The 20,178-nt window shown below is 34.3% G+C and overlaps 1 protein-coding gene across 1 annotated transcript in view; it reads left to right on the top strand.

The window, feature by feature from the left end:
- Positions 1-20,178, top strand: part of LOC118204804 (glycine receptor subunit alpha-2-like) — a 118,389-nt gene that overhangs the window by 95,832 nt on the left and 2,379 nt on the right. The window contains exons 6-8 of the mRNA XM_085817897.1: positions 2,939-3,094; positions 6,307-6,491; positions 9,298-9,459. Coding sequence (XP_085674023.1) covers positions 2,939-3,094; positions 6,307-6,491; positions 9,298-9,459 — 503 coding nt within the window. The remainder of the gene's footprint in view (positions 1-2,938; positions 3,095-6,306; positions 6,492-9,297; positions 9,460-20,178) is intronic.

Below are 20,178 nucleotides of genomic sequence, written 5' to 3' on the forward strand. Positions count from 1 at the left end.
GGAGTGATCAGAAAGTGATGAAATTTGGAAAAAAGACAGAGACAGCAAGCAGCAATACGTGATCTTTATTTCAAAATGATAGTCAGAAAACAGAGAGAGAACGGCCTCATCTCAGTACCACCGCGGACAGCGGTGCACGAAGAAACAAGTCTAGGCATAGAGTCAATAAGAGTGCGGATGGTGTCCTGAGGGATGGCTCTCCATTCCCTTTCATTCTGCAAACAGCGTCCAATCACATCCCACTCATGTTCGATTGGTGACAGGTCAGGAGTGTACGGTAGCCAGGGAAGCATCTGTATACCTTGCAGAGTATGTTGGCAGATGCGAGCCCTGTGTAGTCGAGCGTTATCCTGCAGAAAAATTGCATTACGTATTCCCTGAACGTAGGGGATTGCCCCCGGCCGCAGTGCATTATCCAAGTATCGTTCGGCCGTCATAGTGCTCTGAATACGAACTAGAGGCGACCTGGAATCGTAGGCACTAGCTCCCCAAATTATTATGCTATGTTATCGCGCGGTGGGGCGTTCCACAGTTACTGCCGGATCAGATCTGTCTCCACGTCGACGCCACACACGTATGCGGCGACTGTCACTGGATAAACAGAAGCGTGACTCATCTGAGAACACGACGTTTCGCCATTATGTCATCCACATCGCTCCAGTCCGGCACCATTCTAAACGTTGGCGTCTATGCTGTGGGGTCAATGGCAGTCTTCTTAACGGATGCCTTGAGTGCAGGTCAAATTCAACCAATCGACGGGAAATGGTTCTGGTCAACACGGGAGTATCCAGGGTATCTTGCACATGCTGCAGAATCGCGGTACAAGTGACTTGCGGGACCGCCACAGCTTGTCGGCGGATACGTCGATCCACGCGTGCCGTCGTCACTCTGGCTGCACCTGCACCCCTTCTTCTTCCCACATTTCCTTGTTCCAACCATATTCGCCATAGCCGATGCATCGTGCTCGCATTTATGTGGTTATCAGCAGTGATTTGACGTAAGGACCAACCCGCCCTTCTCAGTCCGATCACCATACCCCTCGTAAAATCATCTATCCGCTGGAAGTGCCTTCGTTGACGGCGGCCTGGCATTGTCTCCTATTACACGCATCCTCCTGGTACAAAAACCAACTTTCTTCGATAATTTGTCTGGCAGAAATAACGACACGGATATTGCCCATTCTGCACGTTCCTTCCCTATTATTGTACTTCACATGCGTGGGAGAGCTGCGCATTTCACATCATTCGCATAACTCAGTGACGTGCGTCTACTCTAAAGTTTGCATAAATTTCTGACCACTCCTTCTTGGTGTTGCATTTTCAATGTCGAGCAGTGTAAAAATTAAAACACAAAAAGCGTAACTCAAAATGCTCAACAATATGTGTGCTGAGTATCTTCAAAGTAATCTCCTCTGGAACTGGAATAAATATGCAAGTGTTTCCGAGCGAGCTGGTAGCATGCAGAGGAAGTCCCTTCTCGGATTTTGGGTGTCTCAACTCATGTGATTGGTTTGGATAGTTGGAACGCCTCTGTGTTATGTCCCCTTCAAAGTCATTCTCAAGCTTAGAAAGAGTATTGTATCATACGAAGACATATTAGCACTATGGAAGGGGGGAATGACTGTAACTTTGTGCTTTCTCGCAAATTCATGGAAAGACAGAGCAGTCCGTCGCGGGCTTTGCCTTTCAAGAAAAACAATAGTCCTGATGCTCACTAATCAGGTAGTTTTCGCTTAACTGCTTTTCGCGAAGATTTCAAAGCCCTCACATTGAAAGCGCATTGCTTATTATTTTACCTTCAAACATATATTCATCTTTTGATGACTGCTGCTTAATCTTCTTTATTTATGATGCAGATTCAAAACCTCGCCATTCACCGTTTTGTCGCTTGGTTCGTTAATTAAATCCTATAACATTATACACCATTTTCCATAGTGGTATGCCTAACATACATGGTATCACTTTCAGCTTTTTTCAAAAGCTGCGAATACACTGATGCACGGTTTTCCTTCGGTTGCGAGTGAGGCACAGTGCTTCAGTTTAGTTTCCTTTTTGACAACATAAGCTGTAAAATCTCATAGCATGCTGTCTTATTAATACCTCGTTTCTTATTCATTCCACATTATCATCAGTATAGGTTGTCGGCCGCACAAACCAATTCCCTGCCGTTTACAAACTCTTATGCTACTCAAACCCTCATAGCTTTGGTAACGACTGTTTACCATACGCCTGCTAGATACGATTCCAGGTTTCTGTGGTTGCTTTTTTAATTTCAGTTGAAACTTTGTGTTCTTCTGCTGCTCAGTTTTCACGTCTATTCTTTTGAGCTATGCGGACACTCGTATCCAGGTGAGCTGAAAAAAAAATTCATTGAATGAGAAACGCTGTTCATTTTTAAATTTATGCTCATAATGTTACTAATTGGCTATGTACCAATATTGAAGTCTGTTACCCTTTTCTTGAAACCCAATTATGTAAGATTTTTTGACTAGATCTTCTTTTTGAAAAGCATTATATTGATCAATAATGTTTTCCGACAGTCTGCGAAATGCTTTTCACTTAATCAATTAACTTCAGGAAACTTTTTCTGAATTCACATTTCATTTTTAATTACGAATGAGTGTTCGAATAGTTATAAACTTTTACTAAATATAATTAACTATAAGGACAGGGAGACCTTATAAAAAGTTAGATTTCGTAATTTTTATAACTTTGCTTTTTTAAACAAAACAAAAACCCCTTCATGACCATTTTCCTTATTTAAAGTTTTTTTTTTTTTTTTTTTTTTAACTGGTATTATAATTCTACGATAAATGGTTGAGAAAATAAACGCAACAAAAGTATTTTTCTAGACGCATTGTATGAATAATTAATAGAAGTAAGGAAAGACCAAAACTTTTATCAGCTAATTATTTATCTATTCTGTACTAAATTTCCAGTGTCATCATCTGATTCAGTTGCTGTTCTGAGATGGATAGGAGACAGCATCAGTCCCTATAAAAAGGATTCTATCACGATGATGAGAGAGGTTCATCCTCTACAATTTTCCCTTAATACGCCTACGACATATTCTGTCACAGAAGAATTTGCTGACGGTAGGTTTCATGCTTATGGTAGGTATTCACAATTCCTGAAAATTTCATCACTGTTTTAATTCTTTAAAAAAAGTCGTAGCGTGTAAGTATAGTTAAAATTCTTCTCAGAATTTTTAATTATAAAAGTATCTACTATTTAGTTATGGAAGCGTGACCTGTCTTCACCAACCTGTTGAAAACACTCGCACATATCTGAAAGGTTCCACTGTTGGCATACTGGTAGGGCCAGCTGGCATAGCTTTGGTTCCAAATTCGTATCTCTGAGCAGGCATGAATGTTTGGAACTGTATAATATTTAACTGGTATGGGAGCATGTAAAAGCCTGAAGAGCCTAAAGTTCTCTTCAAACGCAGTCCTTGCTTCTTGATCATAATAAAATTCGTCGGTCTAATTTGTCTGTAGGCTAAGATCAAAAGAATTAGAAACAACAGCAGAAAGAAGGTAGAGCACAATATAAACCATTAATTTTTAAGTATTCAAGACCACTTTTTACTATTGATTAAATGAGGTTAGTTTGTCATTTTCCTAAGATGCTTCTTTCCTAAGATGATCCTGCTTTTCTGATTCTTTTGAACTGTCTTAATTATTCTATAATGTATATAGTTTTCTATGATATCCAGAGTGTTGGTAATGCAACATGTTTCTAAAAAATATTCTACTAATTTTTCTGGCATTTACTTCAAAATTCAATAAAACACAGTCACCCAATTTTGATTCTAGTACTTTAATTATTTTTTTAAAGGTGTTAGTGGAGGACTGTGAATCAAAAGCCAAGATTTATGTTATTTTCTGGATTAATTTATAAACAGTTTCTGGTGTAATATCGAATTGCTTCGTTTACTTTTTATGTCATCTGTAGTCACAATTATGTCGCCACATTTTTACATCATTTTATTTTTAATCTTCTAGACAAATGTCCACGAAATGCCACCTGTGCTATGGAGACATTCAAGCAGTCCATTCAAACACAACATTTAGCAAGCCTTCCTTTAAGTTTCATTATGATCCAGTTCTCTTTTATTTGTCTTTCTAATTTTTCTTTCTTATTTTTCTTTTTTATTTGTCTATCTTTCTTTCTCTGACTGCGTATGTATGTGTCTACGCACACAATATCATTTGCGGTGTAAATTTCGTTCTTCTGTAAAATTTCTGGGCTAAAAATTATGTGTAAATGCAATTTTCAATTATCCAGTCGTAATCTGTACTTACAATGTTAATTTTTTTATTACCTATACCATTAGCTGTAGTTTTGGGCATATCGAGACAAATCATAATTATATTAGCAATTTCAGTCTAACTGAAAATGCTAATGTAATAACATCTTTCTTCCTAAATTTATCACATATCACTGAAGTATAATCAGTTTTTGCTAAAAGTATTACAGACATTTTGTAAGGCATAAGTATTGTTTTGTGTCTTGCATGTTAATGATAAACTGGCAAGAAGCACGAATCTGTGACAACAACCACCAACTGCCTCTAAAATTTATTTTTCTCTATTAGGAAGTTTTGCAGGGTGTTTTTATGGGTCTCAGTTGTGAAACAATTACAGCTTATTCTACTTTGTGGAAGTCAATCTTTTTTAGACATTTTGTAGCATTTTGTTGTTGCGTTTCAGTGAAATGCGAGGAGTATGGGATAGCAGTAATTTTTCTACCAACAAAAATGTACTTCTCGTCCAACTAATATTGATTTATAAGTTCAATTTTTATTTTTTTGTTTACACAATAACTTTTCTTTAGTCTGATTCCGTAGCAACTTCATTTTGATAAGCAAAAGGGTTAGATTAGGTTAGTTGAACATGGCAAAGTACACCAGACTATATGTTTACAGGAGGGATGGGTTCATAGAGGAGTGTCTGAGGAAAAAGGGCTTATTTTCACGTTACACATCAGGAAAACCGCAAAACCTAATCATGCATCCTTTTCTTTCTATAAATTTCAAAACAGGGCTAAACTGCTTGTATTCGGTTGTTAAACCACTCATCCACTGTTGCGAGACATGGTGAGCATAATGGAATCAAATGGAATGAAGTAATTCAAATTTCTTTACAAGACACAAGCAAAGCTTCTTAATAATCGATACGGAGCTTCCAATTTAGTAAAAATTAGTGGTTTCCCGTTTCAAAAGAGCTGGAAAATCCTCATAATGTTTACTTCACATCGGAATTGAAAAGATCAAACTTAGGAGACAGGCTATGAATAAAAGTGAAACAGGAAAAACTAGGTTTGTAATGTGCGAACGGTTATAAAATTCTAAAGGAGAGACATCCTTAACAGACAGAATATGTCTTATCGAAAAAGGAAAAGGTGTAAGCATTAAACAGCATTTAATACTGCCTTATTTTTAAATAAGGATTTAAAGATAATATGTTTTCTCTCTCAACCACAAGAAATTTTAAAATTAATATTACAATAAATTTTAGTCAGCTGAGGAAATGTGTTGAAAATCGCATTCCCGCTTAAAAGTCCTTATGCTGAATTTGTTGCATTTCCAGCTAGCAAGGGAGAGATCCATCTTGCGAATCCATGCAAGGGTATAATTGGTTTTTCGTCTTTCTGGCTTGGGAAAAAGTTAAATGTCTTTGACTGTCTCGACTAAATTAATGTCTAGACTGTCGAATGAAAACGTGATCGTCCCCATCTGGATTTGAGGACTAGGTTTCGTACCTCTTCCCACTCATTATTTTTAAGTAGGGAAGAACATAAGGAATTATCTCATTACCCCGTGCGGACTCTCGTGATGTAAGTAGTAGCTTTTACAGCTGTAAAGTGAAAGACCCGTGGTTTGAATCTTGACAATGGCAAACTTAATTTTTCATGTATGCTTTCAAAAAATCCTAATATCTCTACAGATGTTTCTCTAAATATAGAAATAAACTCCGATTCATCCTACTGAATTTCAACAAGCTACGCCTCTGAATTCATTCACAATTTATGATATACAAGAATAATTATTTTGTACACATAAATACTCCAGCCAACACCCTACCTAAGAATACCTAATTTTTTTACCTGTCCAATTATATTAATTTCGAAATTAAAATTCATGTGTATTGAATATTTTAACATTCCTATCAAAATTAAATTCGATATGTTTGTTGGTTACTTTTCATGTTACGATTAAAAACACCATCAAATAATGCTTCATGCAGTGCTGATTTTCCTAAGTGGAAATATAGCAGATATTTATTAAAGCTTCTTTTGTCAATAGGTAACTACACGACTTTGATCGCGGAATTTACTCTGGTGCGACTTCTAACGGGCAGCATCATGAACACGTATGCCCCATCAACGATGATCGTGACCATGAGTTGGGTCAGTTTCTGGCTGAAAGTTGACGCAGTTCCGGCAAGAGTGGCGTTAAGCATTACATCTCTTCTTACTCTCTGCACTCAGGTTTGTTTTTTAGAATAATTATAGTATTATTATTATTCCACGTGCCTGTGTTATACATACTGTAAATTTTCAGAAGAAAATTTTGCATTTCACGTTTGAAAAATTATTCTAATATAATTCTTCCCCTTTAGAGTTTGGAAATAATTCTTTCCCTTTAGTTCTTTTCATTTAAAAGGATTCTGGAAAAATATTATCAAAAAGTCTGAACTATTACTGAAATATTTCTCAACAAATTACATTGAAAAAATTAACCTCATTATTCAAGAATTGAAATATGTATTTCATACACTAAATTTCATTTGCATTTTCTTAATTAATATATATGTATTTCTAAAAACTGCATTCTTAAATATGTTTTTCATTAGAATTAGTTTTCGAATTGTACCTTATTTAAAAGCTTTTAACGTGAAATAAAAGTTTATAATAATACACTCTATAACAAACAAAAAAAAATCTACACACCAAGAATGAATTGTCCGATGAAGACAAAAATTGGTGGATAGGAAGATTGTGTACAGAATAGAAAATGTTTTAAATTTCAGAACAACTGAATAATTTATTTCCGATTTATATAGTTACAAAGTAATGAGCTCAATAAATGTTGGCCCATCTTTAGCCTTGATCCAAGCTGCCACACGGCGTGGCATAGACTGATAAAGCTCCCGGATGGTCTCCTGTAGTATTTCTTGCCGAATTTGCTCCAATTGTCAGGATAGGTCATCAACATTCTCTCGTAGATGCAGTCGCCTTCCCATCATATCCCAAACATGCTCGATGGCAGAGAGATCTGACGATCTGGCTGGCCAAGGAAGTGTTTGAGAAGCTGTAAGATAGTTCATAGCAACACGTGCCGTATGTGGTCTGCCATTATCTTGCTGAAAAATAAGGCCAGGATACTGCAAAAGAAACGGTAGCAAAACAGGTCTCAGAATGTCGTAAACGTACCGCTGTGCTGTAAGTGTACCTATGACGACCAAAGAGATCCAGTTATCAAGGAAAATTGTCCACCCATTGTTGCCAGCATCTTCTTATCGCCGTATTGCTTTGACTCATATGACAAGCGATTCTCCGATTTGCCCACTTGCCTCTTTCAATCTAATGATGCGACCTCTTTCAAACTCTGACAGTTGCTCGTAATGATCTCGAATTCTGCGGCGAGGCATTTTTTCAGTCGTTGAAAGGTATCCTAAATCGCAGTGCAACAAACATTCTTAACCATCAGTTCAAGAACAGCTCCTTCTATACATCTGCTGGATTCGCAGTTCCGATGCGCTGGAGATCGGACTATTCATTCACTGGACACCAAATTTTAATTATTTACATATTTGGTCAAAACATTTTTGCATACGAAATTTCAAAGTAATCGAATGATTCCTTCTTGGTGGGTAGATTTTTGTTGTTATAGAGTATATTATAAAGTTTAGAAAGATTCGGGGTTGTAAAGTTTCGAGGGTCTTAAATTTAAGAAATCGGATTTAAAAAAAATTTGGATTTGAAAAAAAATATGCACATTATACCTCAAGAACGTTTATATTTGTTAGACTTTCTTGAAGACAGTAGTGTCACTATATATGGAAAGTGCTCTTTTGATATGAAAGCTTTATTTATGGTTTACCCATTTACTTTAAAGATTAGGCTAATCCATGAGGTGTTAAGACAGCTCTAGATATTTTCATGGAGGTCAATATATAGGGTGTTTAAAGGATGTTCTTAATAATCTGTTATCTGAATAACCCATCAATGAGCTGAGCTAGTATCGCCAATTTTTGCCCAGATTTTCAGGGTCCAAAGGAAACGTATTTATAGTTTCTGTCCCCCCCCCAGAAAATTTTTGGACTAATATTCAGTCTAATACCATGTTTGTTTAGTCAGAGCTGTTGCTGAGGTTGATAATAGAGCCATGTAGAAGGTTTCAAGAAGTGGCCTGTATTTTTGTACGCTAAATTCAGAACGTTATATTAAGTTTTTGAGAACAAGGTTCATTCCTGATGACTACTAAGAAACACTGGATCCAATATACACGGCTTCGCCAACACGAACCTCTTCCGTCTCCAGCAAGCGATGTCCTAGACGTGCTGATAATTCACTATGAAAACCACATCAGCGCAAAGGTTACACGAATCTTTTTAGCCGAGCACTTGCTTAACTCCATTATGGCCCTGACTTGCCTCCTTTGGACTTCTCATTATGGGCTCATAAAATGCAAAGTCTACAGAGATCAACTAAAAGCTACAGAAAAGCTGAAACACCGATAACAGGTAGGATAAGATTTATTTCAATAGTCCAACTCAGTCGGGTTATTCAGAACTTCAAACTGAGACTTCATTAAGTAGTTTCTTCAAATGGCAAACATTTTGAGAAACTTATATTTGATTTTTAATTTGTTTTCATGAGTAAATCCTAAAAAATGTTAAGTAAAAATCTTTTTCCTTTTAAATGTTACTCAATTTCATCGTTTTTCAGACCTTGTGAAACACCCTTTATATTGTAATCTTTATCGTGCGCATCACGATTTCAAACACCCCAGAAATCAGCATTAAATGTTTATACTAAGGCCTCAAAACCTATTCTACTCGTATGCTTACAGAACAATTTGAAATATTCCAGAAAATGGGGAAACATAAATCCTAGGAAACGTATTTTTTAAAACTAAAACTTAAATATACAAGCTTACTACGCTGTACAAAAAACAAGCAATGGTTATAAATGCCCTTACTGTAGCCTTGCATCGCGCAACAGCTGCTAAATAATGTTTTTAGATTTAGAAGTAGTTTTCTTTTTTGACTTCTCAATATTTCTAACGTAGGTCCAACAGTACAAGGCCCAGCTGCCACCAGTGAGTTATATCAAAGCTATGGATATATGGCTGTTTATGTGCATCATCATGGTCTTCTCAACTCTTTTAGAATTCGCGGTTTCTTACAATATCCACACAAAGAAGTGTCAAAAATGCAGCAATACGCATACAGTACGTATTTCACATATTCTAATTTAATGTCCTAACTCTCAAATTAACACTGTTATTTTCAACGTAAAATGTTTTGCTTTCCATATGTCTTTATAATTAATAAACAATCCATCATTCATTACATTATTTGGGGGGGCAGAAGTTATTGTTGTTAAATGGATACAAATGCTGAAAATGCTAATTCTGAAAACAAAAGATTCCAAAAATAAATGTTTTGACTAAAATACAATTATTATTATAAGTTATTCAATCCTCTTGTAGTTATTTAAAATATGAACTATGTAAAATGTTAATCCGTGACAGGCTGATCGATCGGTCTCATAAATCTTAATTAGATTCCATATTCATGGAGAAACGTTTGTTGAAATATTCATGACTTAACTTCCTTTCGGAAATCAAACATGTTAATACTGTTTGTTACTTTAATTAGTTTAAATCAGAAATATGGAAAATGTTAATCATGTTAGAACGCTTTTCTGAAATATTCATGACTTCCAAAATCATTATATACATTAATATTGCTTACTAGTAGTGTAAATATTCTTATGATGACCATTAACGATAGGAATGAAAACCTGAGGTTATAAACAAAACTTTAATGGAAATCGAAGCTCAGTAAAATACAAGCTGTAACAGGCTTAGACTGGCTTACATTTTAAATAATGATGTAGAGTCATAAAAGTTTTTGATACAGGAAATGGGAAAAATGAGCAATGTTATCCTCACCGGAACTCGATCTTGGTCTTCTCGAACATGCGCCGAGTGTGCTACCGTTATACCACGACTGGAAGGAGGGAGAAAATACCTTAAAAGGAAATGCTTATTTGCCTGTACCTACGAATAAAATATTACTGCAACATCAATAAAATTAAATATTCTACGAAAAGAGCGAGTTTAAAGTCTTTGTGGCGACCGCAGTGCTGTGGTGATTTGTGGTTAGCAGTTGTTCAGTGCTTTCGCTTTTAAGCGGAAGCTTGCTCGTGGCAAATCTATGAGTCAAATTAGAGGCGCAGCGAAAGAGGCCGCTTGGCTTTTGGACAGATCCTGAGTCCGTGACTTGAGAGCGGTATCATTTACCACTTGGGTAAAATAATTCTTATGCACTAGATTCAAGAATTCCGACTCTTTCAAATTTGCTAGCGTTGAATGGTTCCACAGATACTGTACTTTCGAAGCAAATAACAATTTTTCTTCACCTACATTCTTTAGTAAACCATTTTTCGTATTAGTAGACGGATGACGGGATACGTTCAGCCGGATAATTACTTGCTTTTGGTTATAGAGAAGCATAATTTATTTTATTCGCTGCATAAATGTGATATATGCAATTAATATCTGACTTTATGAAATACGTGGGCCCGATTTATCTCATATAAATTGAGAACTCGTAAAGAGATAGTTATTTTCCAGTTGAAATGATTTAATGCTAAGGAAACTGGTTCCGAAAAAAGGAGTTTCTGTTTCGGTGAAAAAGTCAAAGAAATAGACAGAAACATTTATTAAAAAATGAACATTTCACCTGCTTATAAATCAAAAATTGTTTGACTAAAAACAAAGAAAACCATATAAAAAATCAGGGTTTTAACACTGACTGCACCCCGAAGCAATTTTATACGGCCCGCGAACAAATTTCAATTATGAATTTGCTTCAAATATGCAGTTACGAAGATTTCAAGATTTGAATTAGTATTTACAGAGTTTATTTGAGCTTGCATTATTTTCTTTAGCATTAAAAACTAACGTGAATAACGCATCAGAAAATCTAAAATAGAGCTAGCTAATTTACAACGTGGCATAAATATTATTCAAAAATTCGAAGATACAGATGTTATTAACTTTTATTCATTATTATCAAGAATCAAATAATGTTAGTCTATTAGTTTTGAATTAGTTTTTGAACTAAGAATAATCGCTTTATCAGTATCACATTTTTAAAGGAAAATTTTTTACAGTTGAAAATTAATAGGAAAAAATCTGATATGTACACCACATGACTTCCTTGTACGGAATATTAAATTACACGCATTTTTTCTTGCATTTCATTTAAACTTATTAGATTGAATTAAACCTACTTCGCAGACAGCGCTTAAACCACAATAGAATAAATGCATTCTTTAAAATTCACTTTTTTTACCATAGCGACACTCTGGCGCTAGGTTTACTTAACAGTATTATATTTCGTTCATATTATAACTCAGAATGCACAAAATTTATATCATTTAAAGAATTATCTAATCGTTGCCACATGTTCTATTCAAATACTATAACAAAGCTAGAACGATATATAAAAGAAATTAAAGAAACAGTTTTTCACAGACGATTGAGTATTTCTCATTCAATTCATTCATTTTTCACTTCGGAACAAGGCAAAAATACATAAAAAATCAAAGCATCTGTATTACAAATTATGAAGTAAATCTTAAACTCTTATTTCCCCGAAAAAATTCCAAAAAGGATTAAGCATGTTTTAAATAATAAATGAAGGCGTTATCTTTGTTGTTGCGAAGCTAAGTTTCTCTAGATTGGCAAATCCGCTATTCTGCTGTTTCAAATGTAAACAAAAGCAATGGCCTCCAATAAACATTATTAGGCTTAGCGGCACTTAAACAATTTTAAAATTGTTGATAATTCTAAAAATATTGCACACAGATTTACTAAAGGCATAAAAACCTTAACCGGAAGATAAAAACAACATAATTCAATCATTTTTAAAGCAAAAAATGTACAATTTACAAACATATAAGAGTAAAGAAACTGAGATCACTGAGCCGGGTAACAGAGTGGATATATATATAAATACATTGCTATACGTTTGATGTGGCCGATTGCAACCAAAATACGAGGTGCACATCTACATGTTATAGCAGTCCTATATACAAAATTCCAACGTTCTGAGGCTACTCGTTTTTGAGTTATGCGAGATACGCACGTACGTACGTACGTTCGTACAGACGCCAAGAAAAATTCTCTTCAGAATTCATGTTAAAGCAGTTTTATAATTTTTTTGGAGGAAAAGAGTGTTTTATTCTGTCCTTACATACAGATATCACGGAAATACATCGTTAAATTGCATTTGAAAGTGGTCAAAATGGATATTTTCGTTGAAATATGCTGCCTGAAACTTTTCGCGATTACAATACTTCCTTTTTACTTCGTACAAGGAAATAAAAAAACGATTGAACGCTGAGTTTCTTCAGTTTGTGATGAAGAAAAATTCTATTAACTTTTATTCATTATTATCAAATATCAAATAATTTCAGTCATTAGTTTTTGAACTAAAAATAATCGCTTTATTAATATCACATTTATAAGTGAACATATTTTACAGTTGAAAATTAATAAGAAAAAATCTGATGTGTACACCACATGACTTCCTTGTACGGAATATTAAATTATACTAATTTTTTCTTGCCTTTCATTTAAACTTATTGGATTGAATTAAATCTACTTCGCCGACAGCGCATAAACCACAATAGAATAAATGCATTCTTTAAAATTCACTTTACCATAGCGACACTCTGGCGCTAGATTCACTTAACAGTATTAATAATTATATAACAGTCAACTTATATAATAATTATATAACGGAAAGTAAGTAACTTGTTATATGATATAATAATTATATAACAGTTAACTTATATATTTCATTCATATTATAACTCATAATGCACAAAATTTATATCATTTAAAGAATAAAATTATCTTATCGTTGCCACATGTTCTATTCAAATACTATAATAAAGCTAGAATGATGTATAAAAGAAACTAAGCAAACAAAACAAAAAAGAAACAGTTTTTCACAGACGATTAAGTATTTCTCATTTAATTATTTCAGTTCTCACTTCGCGAGAAGGCGAAAAAACATAAAAACTCAAAATATCTATATTAAAAATTACGAAGTAAATCTTAAACACTTTACTTTCAATTTTTTTTTTTTTTTTTTTTTTCTTTAGACCATTTAAAAATAGATAATGCTTCTGCAAAAGTAATGCCATATATGACGGAATATTTAATCTTTGTGTCGATCTCTAATCCACGCAGGTAAAAACTTCCATTTGGGTAATCTTTCTTTCGTAATCGCACAGACTGCATAGACTGCGCATTCTTAACCTCAGATAAGTATTTCTCTTTAGTCTTTAAAACTGAGCAAACAACTGCAGACCCCAATGAATATCTGCCGCAAATGCTTTTGATGGTGTTTCCTGCTTTGTTTATTTTTTAGTTTCTAATTTTGCCCTAATGATATTGCTTTTTTTTTTTTTTTTTTGTTTGTTTGTTTGTTTTTGGTTTTTGGACGGCGTTGCTGGTTAGCTCCTACTGGATATTTTTGACATAATAATAATTTTTTATTTTGAAAAAAAGAGGGAAAATTCGAAACAAATTGTCAAAGAATGTGGGATGACTTGCAATATTGGCTTTCAGGATATTTAAGGGTTGACTTGCCAAAAAAACAAGTTCTTTCGCGAAAATGTATTTGAGATAGAGCATGCGCCGAAAAACAAATTCGCCAGAGTCGCAAAATGTTCAGCGTACGTAGGTGGGATACAGCTTCCAGTGGGACTGTCAGAACCTTCCCGTTTAAACCAATACTGGATAGAAGCTGGTTTCTCGAAAAATTTCCTTTTAGCATTGCGCGTCTCGAGTTGTTAGACGTAATAACCCCATAATATTTCATCAGTATCACTCTTCGTCACACCAAATGAAAAAATTAAAAAAAAAAAAAAATCTGATGTGGAAACGCCACATGACTTGTATGGCCTATTAAATAATACGCTTTGTTTGCAGTACATCATATCAAAATATTTTCTAGAATTTCATTAGAGATAAATTAATCATTCAGTTAATTCAGTTCTCCCTTTGCGGCAAAGCAAAAATACATAAAACTCCAAACATTTTCAGTAAAAATTGTAAAATACTGAAAACCATAAAAGACACCAAATACAGTAAAAAAAAAAAAAAAAAAAAAAAAAAAAAAAAAAAATTTTGATATTTTAAATTAGTGTTTCTACGCAATACGAGCATTCTGCCAGCGGGCAAGAGGGCAGATTTTTAGGTGCACAAAACATAAAGTTTGCCTTTCGTTCCACTCAACTTTAGGGCATTGAATGTGCAAAAACTGACTTAATTCGCTATTCTACTAAGTTTCAAATGCAAACAAATAGCGGTTCGTTAGATTTAACTCGGAACTTAAACTTTTAAATTGTTCATAATTCTGTAACTACTGCCTGCAGATTAACTAAAGGCATAAAAACCTTAACCAGAACATAAAACCTACACCATTCAATCACTTTTAAAGCGAAAAATGCACAATTTACCAACATATAAGAATAAAAAACTAAGCTCACTGCCAGGTAACAAAGTAGGAATATATCTATGTATATTTCTATACGATTGGGTGCAGGCGATTGGAGCACAAAGGGAGGAGCGCAACTACATATTTCAGCAGTCCCATATACAAAATTTTAACGTTCTACGGCTACTCGATTTTGAGTTGTGCCAGATACATACGTACGTACGTACAGACGTCAAGGAAAAATCTGTTCTAAATCCATTTTAAGTCCATTTTGCATACTTTTTTGAGCAAAACAGTCCTTTATTCTGTTCGTACGTACAGGCGTCAGGCAGAAATATCGTTGAAATGGATATTTTCGTTGAAATATGATGCCCGAAATTTTTCACGATTACAATATTTCCTTCATTTCGTACAAGGAAGTAAAAAGAGTTAAATTACGTTTTTATTTTTCTCAGAAGAATTTCCTTAAAGACAGAACTGGAAGTTTCTAAACTAAGAACTACTTTCAGTTCATAATACTTTTACCCGCATAAGCAAATTTTTCACTGATAGCAGGGGAAAGAAAAATCGAAGATGCTTATATTTTTTAAGATTATGAGCAATTCTTGCGCACATGTAACAATTTCTATGCAGAAAACTCAGTCGTTTATTGTTACTAATGACAATAAGTGACAAATGACTATATGTTATAGACATGATATAATAAGCCTTGAACAAATATTGGTCAAGGAACGAAATTGCATTATTATGCTATCCAATGAGGTGCAAAAACTAATTGTTATTTAAATCGAATAGAATAAAGATTACTGTGATTAATCTGCATTATAATCACAAAATAAACCAAGCGCAAATAATTTTTGAGTCATCCTGTTGTTTCAAATGGTCCGACTCTTGCATTCATCGAGAATAAGCAATATCGGCCATTTAGCTATATCATCATTGAGAGTGTTTCCCAAGGTACATTATGGGGGGCGATTGATTTTACACCTGCGAAAACTGGGTAAATCCTTCCCAATTTTGATGAATACGATCCCCCAGGGGGGCGAATTCAAGGTTCTTCCATCCCTCTTCCCTTATCATCACACCTTTAGGAACTCATCAGTATTTTAAGTAGCCCCATGCCGCGAAGACACTGTGCATTTACAGGTACAGGCTGCTAACTGGGCAGTTCCAACGGGAGATTAGTTACTGTCGGACCTTTCCAGGTGTAAAGCGCCGTCACACTTTTGACTTCTACCCCTCCTCCCTACTATCAACCACTAGAGAGAACTTTGGCTTCGCCATGTATTTTGAGTGTCCCCTTATCTCACAGACACTATACACTTACAAGAATCCATGCCTTCTCCGAGATTCGACCCCAGGCCACAGGATAGGACAAACAATAGCGCTAACCATTATACAGATGAAGCTGGCGTTCTCGTGTGATAACATTTACCAATCAAGAAAACGAAATGCTAATTAGTTTGCAGAAAGCTAACAATAAGGTCATTCTAATTTGAAGAGTATTTCAAAATAAATTTGACGAGAATCAAAGAATTAATGTACCTAAAAAGCTTGCTTTCAGAAATTCTGATAGTACCTTGCAGTTACAAATTTCCTTGAAATACATTGGGGGGGGGGAGATATTCTCAGCGATTTACTAGCGTTTAATTTTCTGTGGGAAATATTTCAGTCTGTTATAGCATGGAACATAATGAAGATAGATTTTTGAAATAATTCTTCTAATAATTGTGCGCATAGACGTATATTTCGATGGGATATCCAAATATAAGTTACGCGGAATTTGCTGCATAAATCGAACAAAAAGCAAATGCGAAATCTATGCACTAAAACCTCCATTTTCAAAGAAGCGGATACTAATCTAAAGCATCATTTCATTTAAAAAAATGAAATTATGTACCCTGGCCTTTTCAGTTTTCATTGCAGACAAGAACTTCAATGAAATTTTAATTTAAAAGGAAATAGTTGGAAAATCTAATATTTTTTACGCCATTTTCACGTAAGCAGATAAGTGAGAAATCTTATCAGTAGCGCTCCACTAACTGCTGAACTAAAAACTGGCATCACGAATTTATCAAAAAAATGTTGGATGCTGGGACAGAAGATGCCCCAGAAAAATATCACATTTGCTTTTGCAGTCTACATAAAAAATATTCAGCGTTGTAATAAGAAGTAGGTTCTGATTCATAAAACAATACGGACATCTGCAAAGGAATATTATAAAAGCATTCTTCCAGTCTTAGGACACAGTACAAATAATAGAAGTGAATAGACTTTGAATCAGAGTATCCGTGCTAAATTTCCTGTGTCTCCTATTTCAGAATAAAGCATCATCTGCTTTATTTTTTCCGTGACCTCAGAATTAAGCAAGGTACTTCAGTCTCAATTCTAAAATTGTTGAAATTATACGAGTATTTACACAGACACGAACACTAAAGTTTTGAATTCCGAATCATCCCTTAACATGAATAATCGGGGTTTCATTCTTATACATAGAAAGCCGAGATAATAAAAAGAATAAACGAGGAGAATACACATGTCCACAGAGAGCGATTTGCATAATAGAAAAATATGAAGATAAAGAGTTTATTTATATATTCAACTAGATGCTTGTAATTGCTCTTCCTTCTGCAATAGCAATCTACATGGCATAACATATGGATAAAGAGAGAACTAGAAAAGGGATTACTTTCTTCAGTTTAGGCCCTGTTCAATACCCTTCAACATAAACACAACCAGTAGACCTTATTGGTGACTGTGCTTAAAAGAGTTCTGCTGGATGATGCTGTTACAATGCATATGTTAATCTAACTAGTTATTATGATTTAGATCTTTACAGTCTATTCTCCTCTTCATTTCTCTAACAAACTACAAATCAGGTTAAGAGTATTTAAGCTGAGGTTTCTCTGATTGTAAAACAGATAATGTTTCTACCTCTCGAGGACACGTTACTAGGTTTCTGTCAGCTCAGACAACAACTGTAGTCTTCGGATTTGCGTTATAGTTTCCAGCATTTAAATTGTTACGCCGGTTAGAAGTTCGAGTCAACTTCGCGTTAAATAAATTGCGCAACCTTTGCCCACTAGACTTAGTTTCAAATCTTGAAACTGATAATTGCTTTAAGTTACATCGTCACAAATGGTTGGCTGATTTTGTCAAGCACGAGACTTGCATTTATGTTCCAGTTCCGATTTAATTAAAAAATTTGTTAAATCCTTTTACTACTTTACTGGTCTTTTCAGACACAGCGATAATTTGCTCTCTGTTTCCACAGAGCTTGGATTTAGTTTATGCCACCAATGATCACCAAACTCTATAACTTGATTAAAGAACATGACGTTGACGTTTTAAGAATGGATAATCTGGAAAAATACAAATTAGTATTGTCTATGGCTCTAAACTTAGCTAGCCTTCCTTCTAATTGTGGAAAACCAAAGAATTTATTGTCTGCTTGCGTGTTGTAAAGAAATAATTCAAACATCAAAAGCTTTCTATAACTATCAACTATGTTATTAAAGCAGAACCTTCAAGCAGTAATTTTTGCCAACAATAGTGAAAACTTCCTAGAAGCAATTCATCACTAAAAAATTTAATGAATATAGTGTCTTCAGGAAATACAGTCCAAATAATGGAAACCAACCTGTTAGAAAATTAAAATAATCACGAGCAGATACAAAAAATCGTTCAAAGTAACAGAAAATTTCATAATCTCAGGTTCGAAAGAAATTTTAAAGTTCGGACTAAATCTAAAGCACTTAGTTTTAGCTCACTATTTACCTACTTAAATAAACCTATGCTTTCAACAAATCCAATAGCGCTTCAACCAATAAAAGTCAACAAAACAAACAAAAGCTTTTTTTTTTTTTTTTTTTTTTTTTTTTGTAGAAGCAAGTATTACAAATGAAGCTAAGCTTGAACATGACGCAAAGAGTTGTACTGTGTGCAATATGTCGCTAATGGAAACTGACAAACTGAAAATAACTACAACAAAATGTTGTTGTAAAAGATACACGAAACTTGTTTAAATGTGAACATGTGATTATTTGATTATGATAATGAATCTTTTTATGTAATTATGAAACACAGATTTATTCGTTAGAAAGAGTATACAAATTAAGAGAGTACAAGGTTCTTATATTAATTAACCAGTTATAATCATTTTAATCTGTGTTAAAACTCCTTTCCGTATTACTCACAAGAATGTATGTTAGTTTTAGTATATAAAAGATAAGGGTTTTGGATCTTAGAGAAATAGAGTTTCTGGCCTTAACGCTGCACTGTTAGAATTTCGCCAGCTCTATTTAAAAGTGATCATTCCGGCTTTTGCATTCTCTAGCAGCCAATACTTTATTATTACTAGCCTATAAAGTTAACTGACCCAACTTGTAGCTTATATTGATAATTAAAAAGGTTCAGATTTATTAAAAATTAAAATTAAAAATATAATAAAAAATTTTCAAATTAAGTTCAGATTAATACCCACAATAACGTTTTAATCATAAGCACAGTACTTGAAAATAATGTTATCACTTGAATAAAACTCTTTTAGTTTCGAATACGGATTGAGAGGAGCAAATCTGCTTCTTCACGAATGAAAATAGTTTGTTTTTTAAAGTATATTTCGTTTCTCGTCTTTCTCTAGCATTTGTGTAGCAGATTCCCATGCTACAGAGACATACGTGATATATTCCAGAATCTCTTCTCTGAACATCAAGGGCACTAAAAGACTTCTGGATGGGGAGCTCTCTACATACGCTATAGCTGTTACACTCAGATTGTAAGTTTTCTGCTTAATCCACATAGGCCCGACCACTAAGGAATTGGTTAAAACACTGCAAGATATTGATAGTTCGTTCCGGATTTGAGCCCAGTTTATATCTTTTTTCAAGGGCCTACAGGAAAAGGTAAAAAATTAATACCTGAGATTACGAGTTGCCAAAACAGCCATAATTTAAAAAGGAAAGCACTAAAACGTAGGATTGGGTCTTAAACTCAACTATCTTGAAATACCGTTTTTGAATGAAGTTGATAAATAATATTTAACTTTCATTGTTCTGAGAAACGCATAGTAGTCTGGAAACAGAAATTATTTTTATCGTAATAAAATTCTGTTTCCAATCATGTTCCTGGATTTTAGTTATTGCAAAATGTTTATCTTTATCTATGTCTAATTATAATTACCATAATTTCTTATACACTTAAGCTGGCTGGATTTTTCTTTTTCATGGTTTTATTCCACGTGTTAAAGAGTATACGAGCCAGTTTCTCTAAGAATGTCCTTCACAGCCCTCGTGTGCTTTTCCATATTAAAATTACCTAACCCAACCTGAACTATGAATTTCAAGACTCGATGAGAATTAAATTAAATCTGGATTTTTCACGTTCCTTCAAAGCTCAATCCTTACAACAATGTTAGAAGACGTTTG

The sequence above is a fragment of the Stegodyphus dumicola genome, chromosome 6 (assembly GCF_044657685.1).
Source record: "Stegodyphus dumicola isolate Sdum_Otavi_A_Nest chromosome 6, ASM4465768v1".
NCBI classification, from domain to species: domain Eukaryota; kingdom Metazoa; phylum Arthropoda; class Arachnida; order Araneae; family Eresidae; genus Stegodyphus; species Stegodyphus dumicola.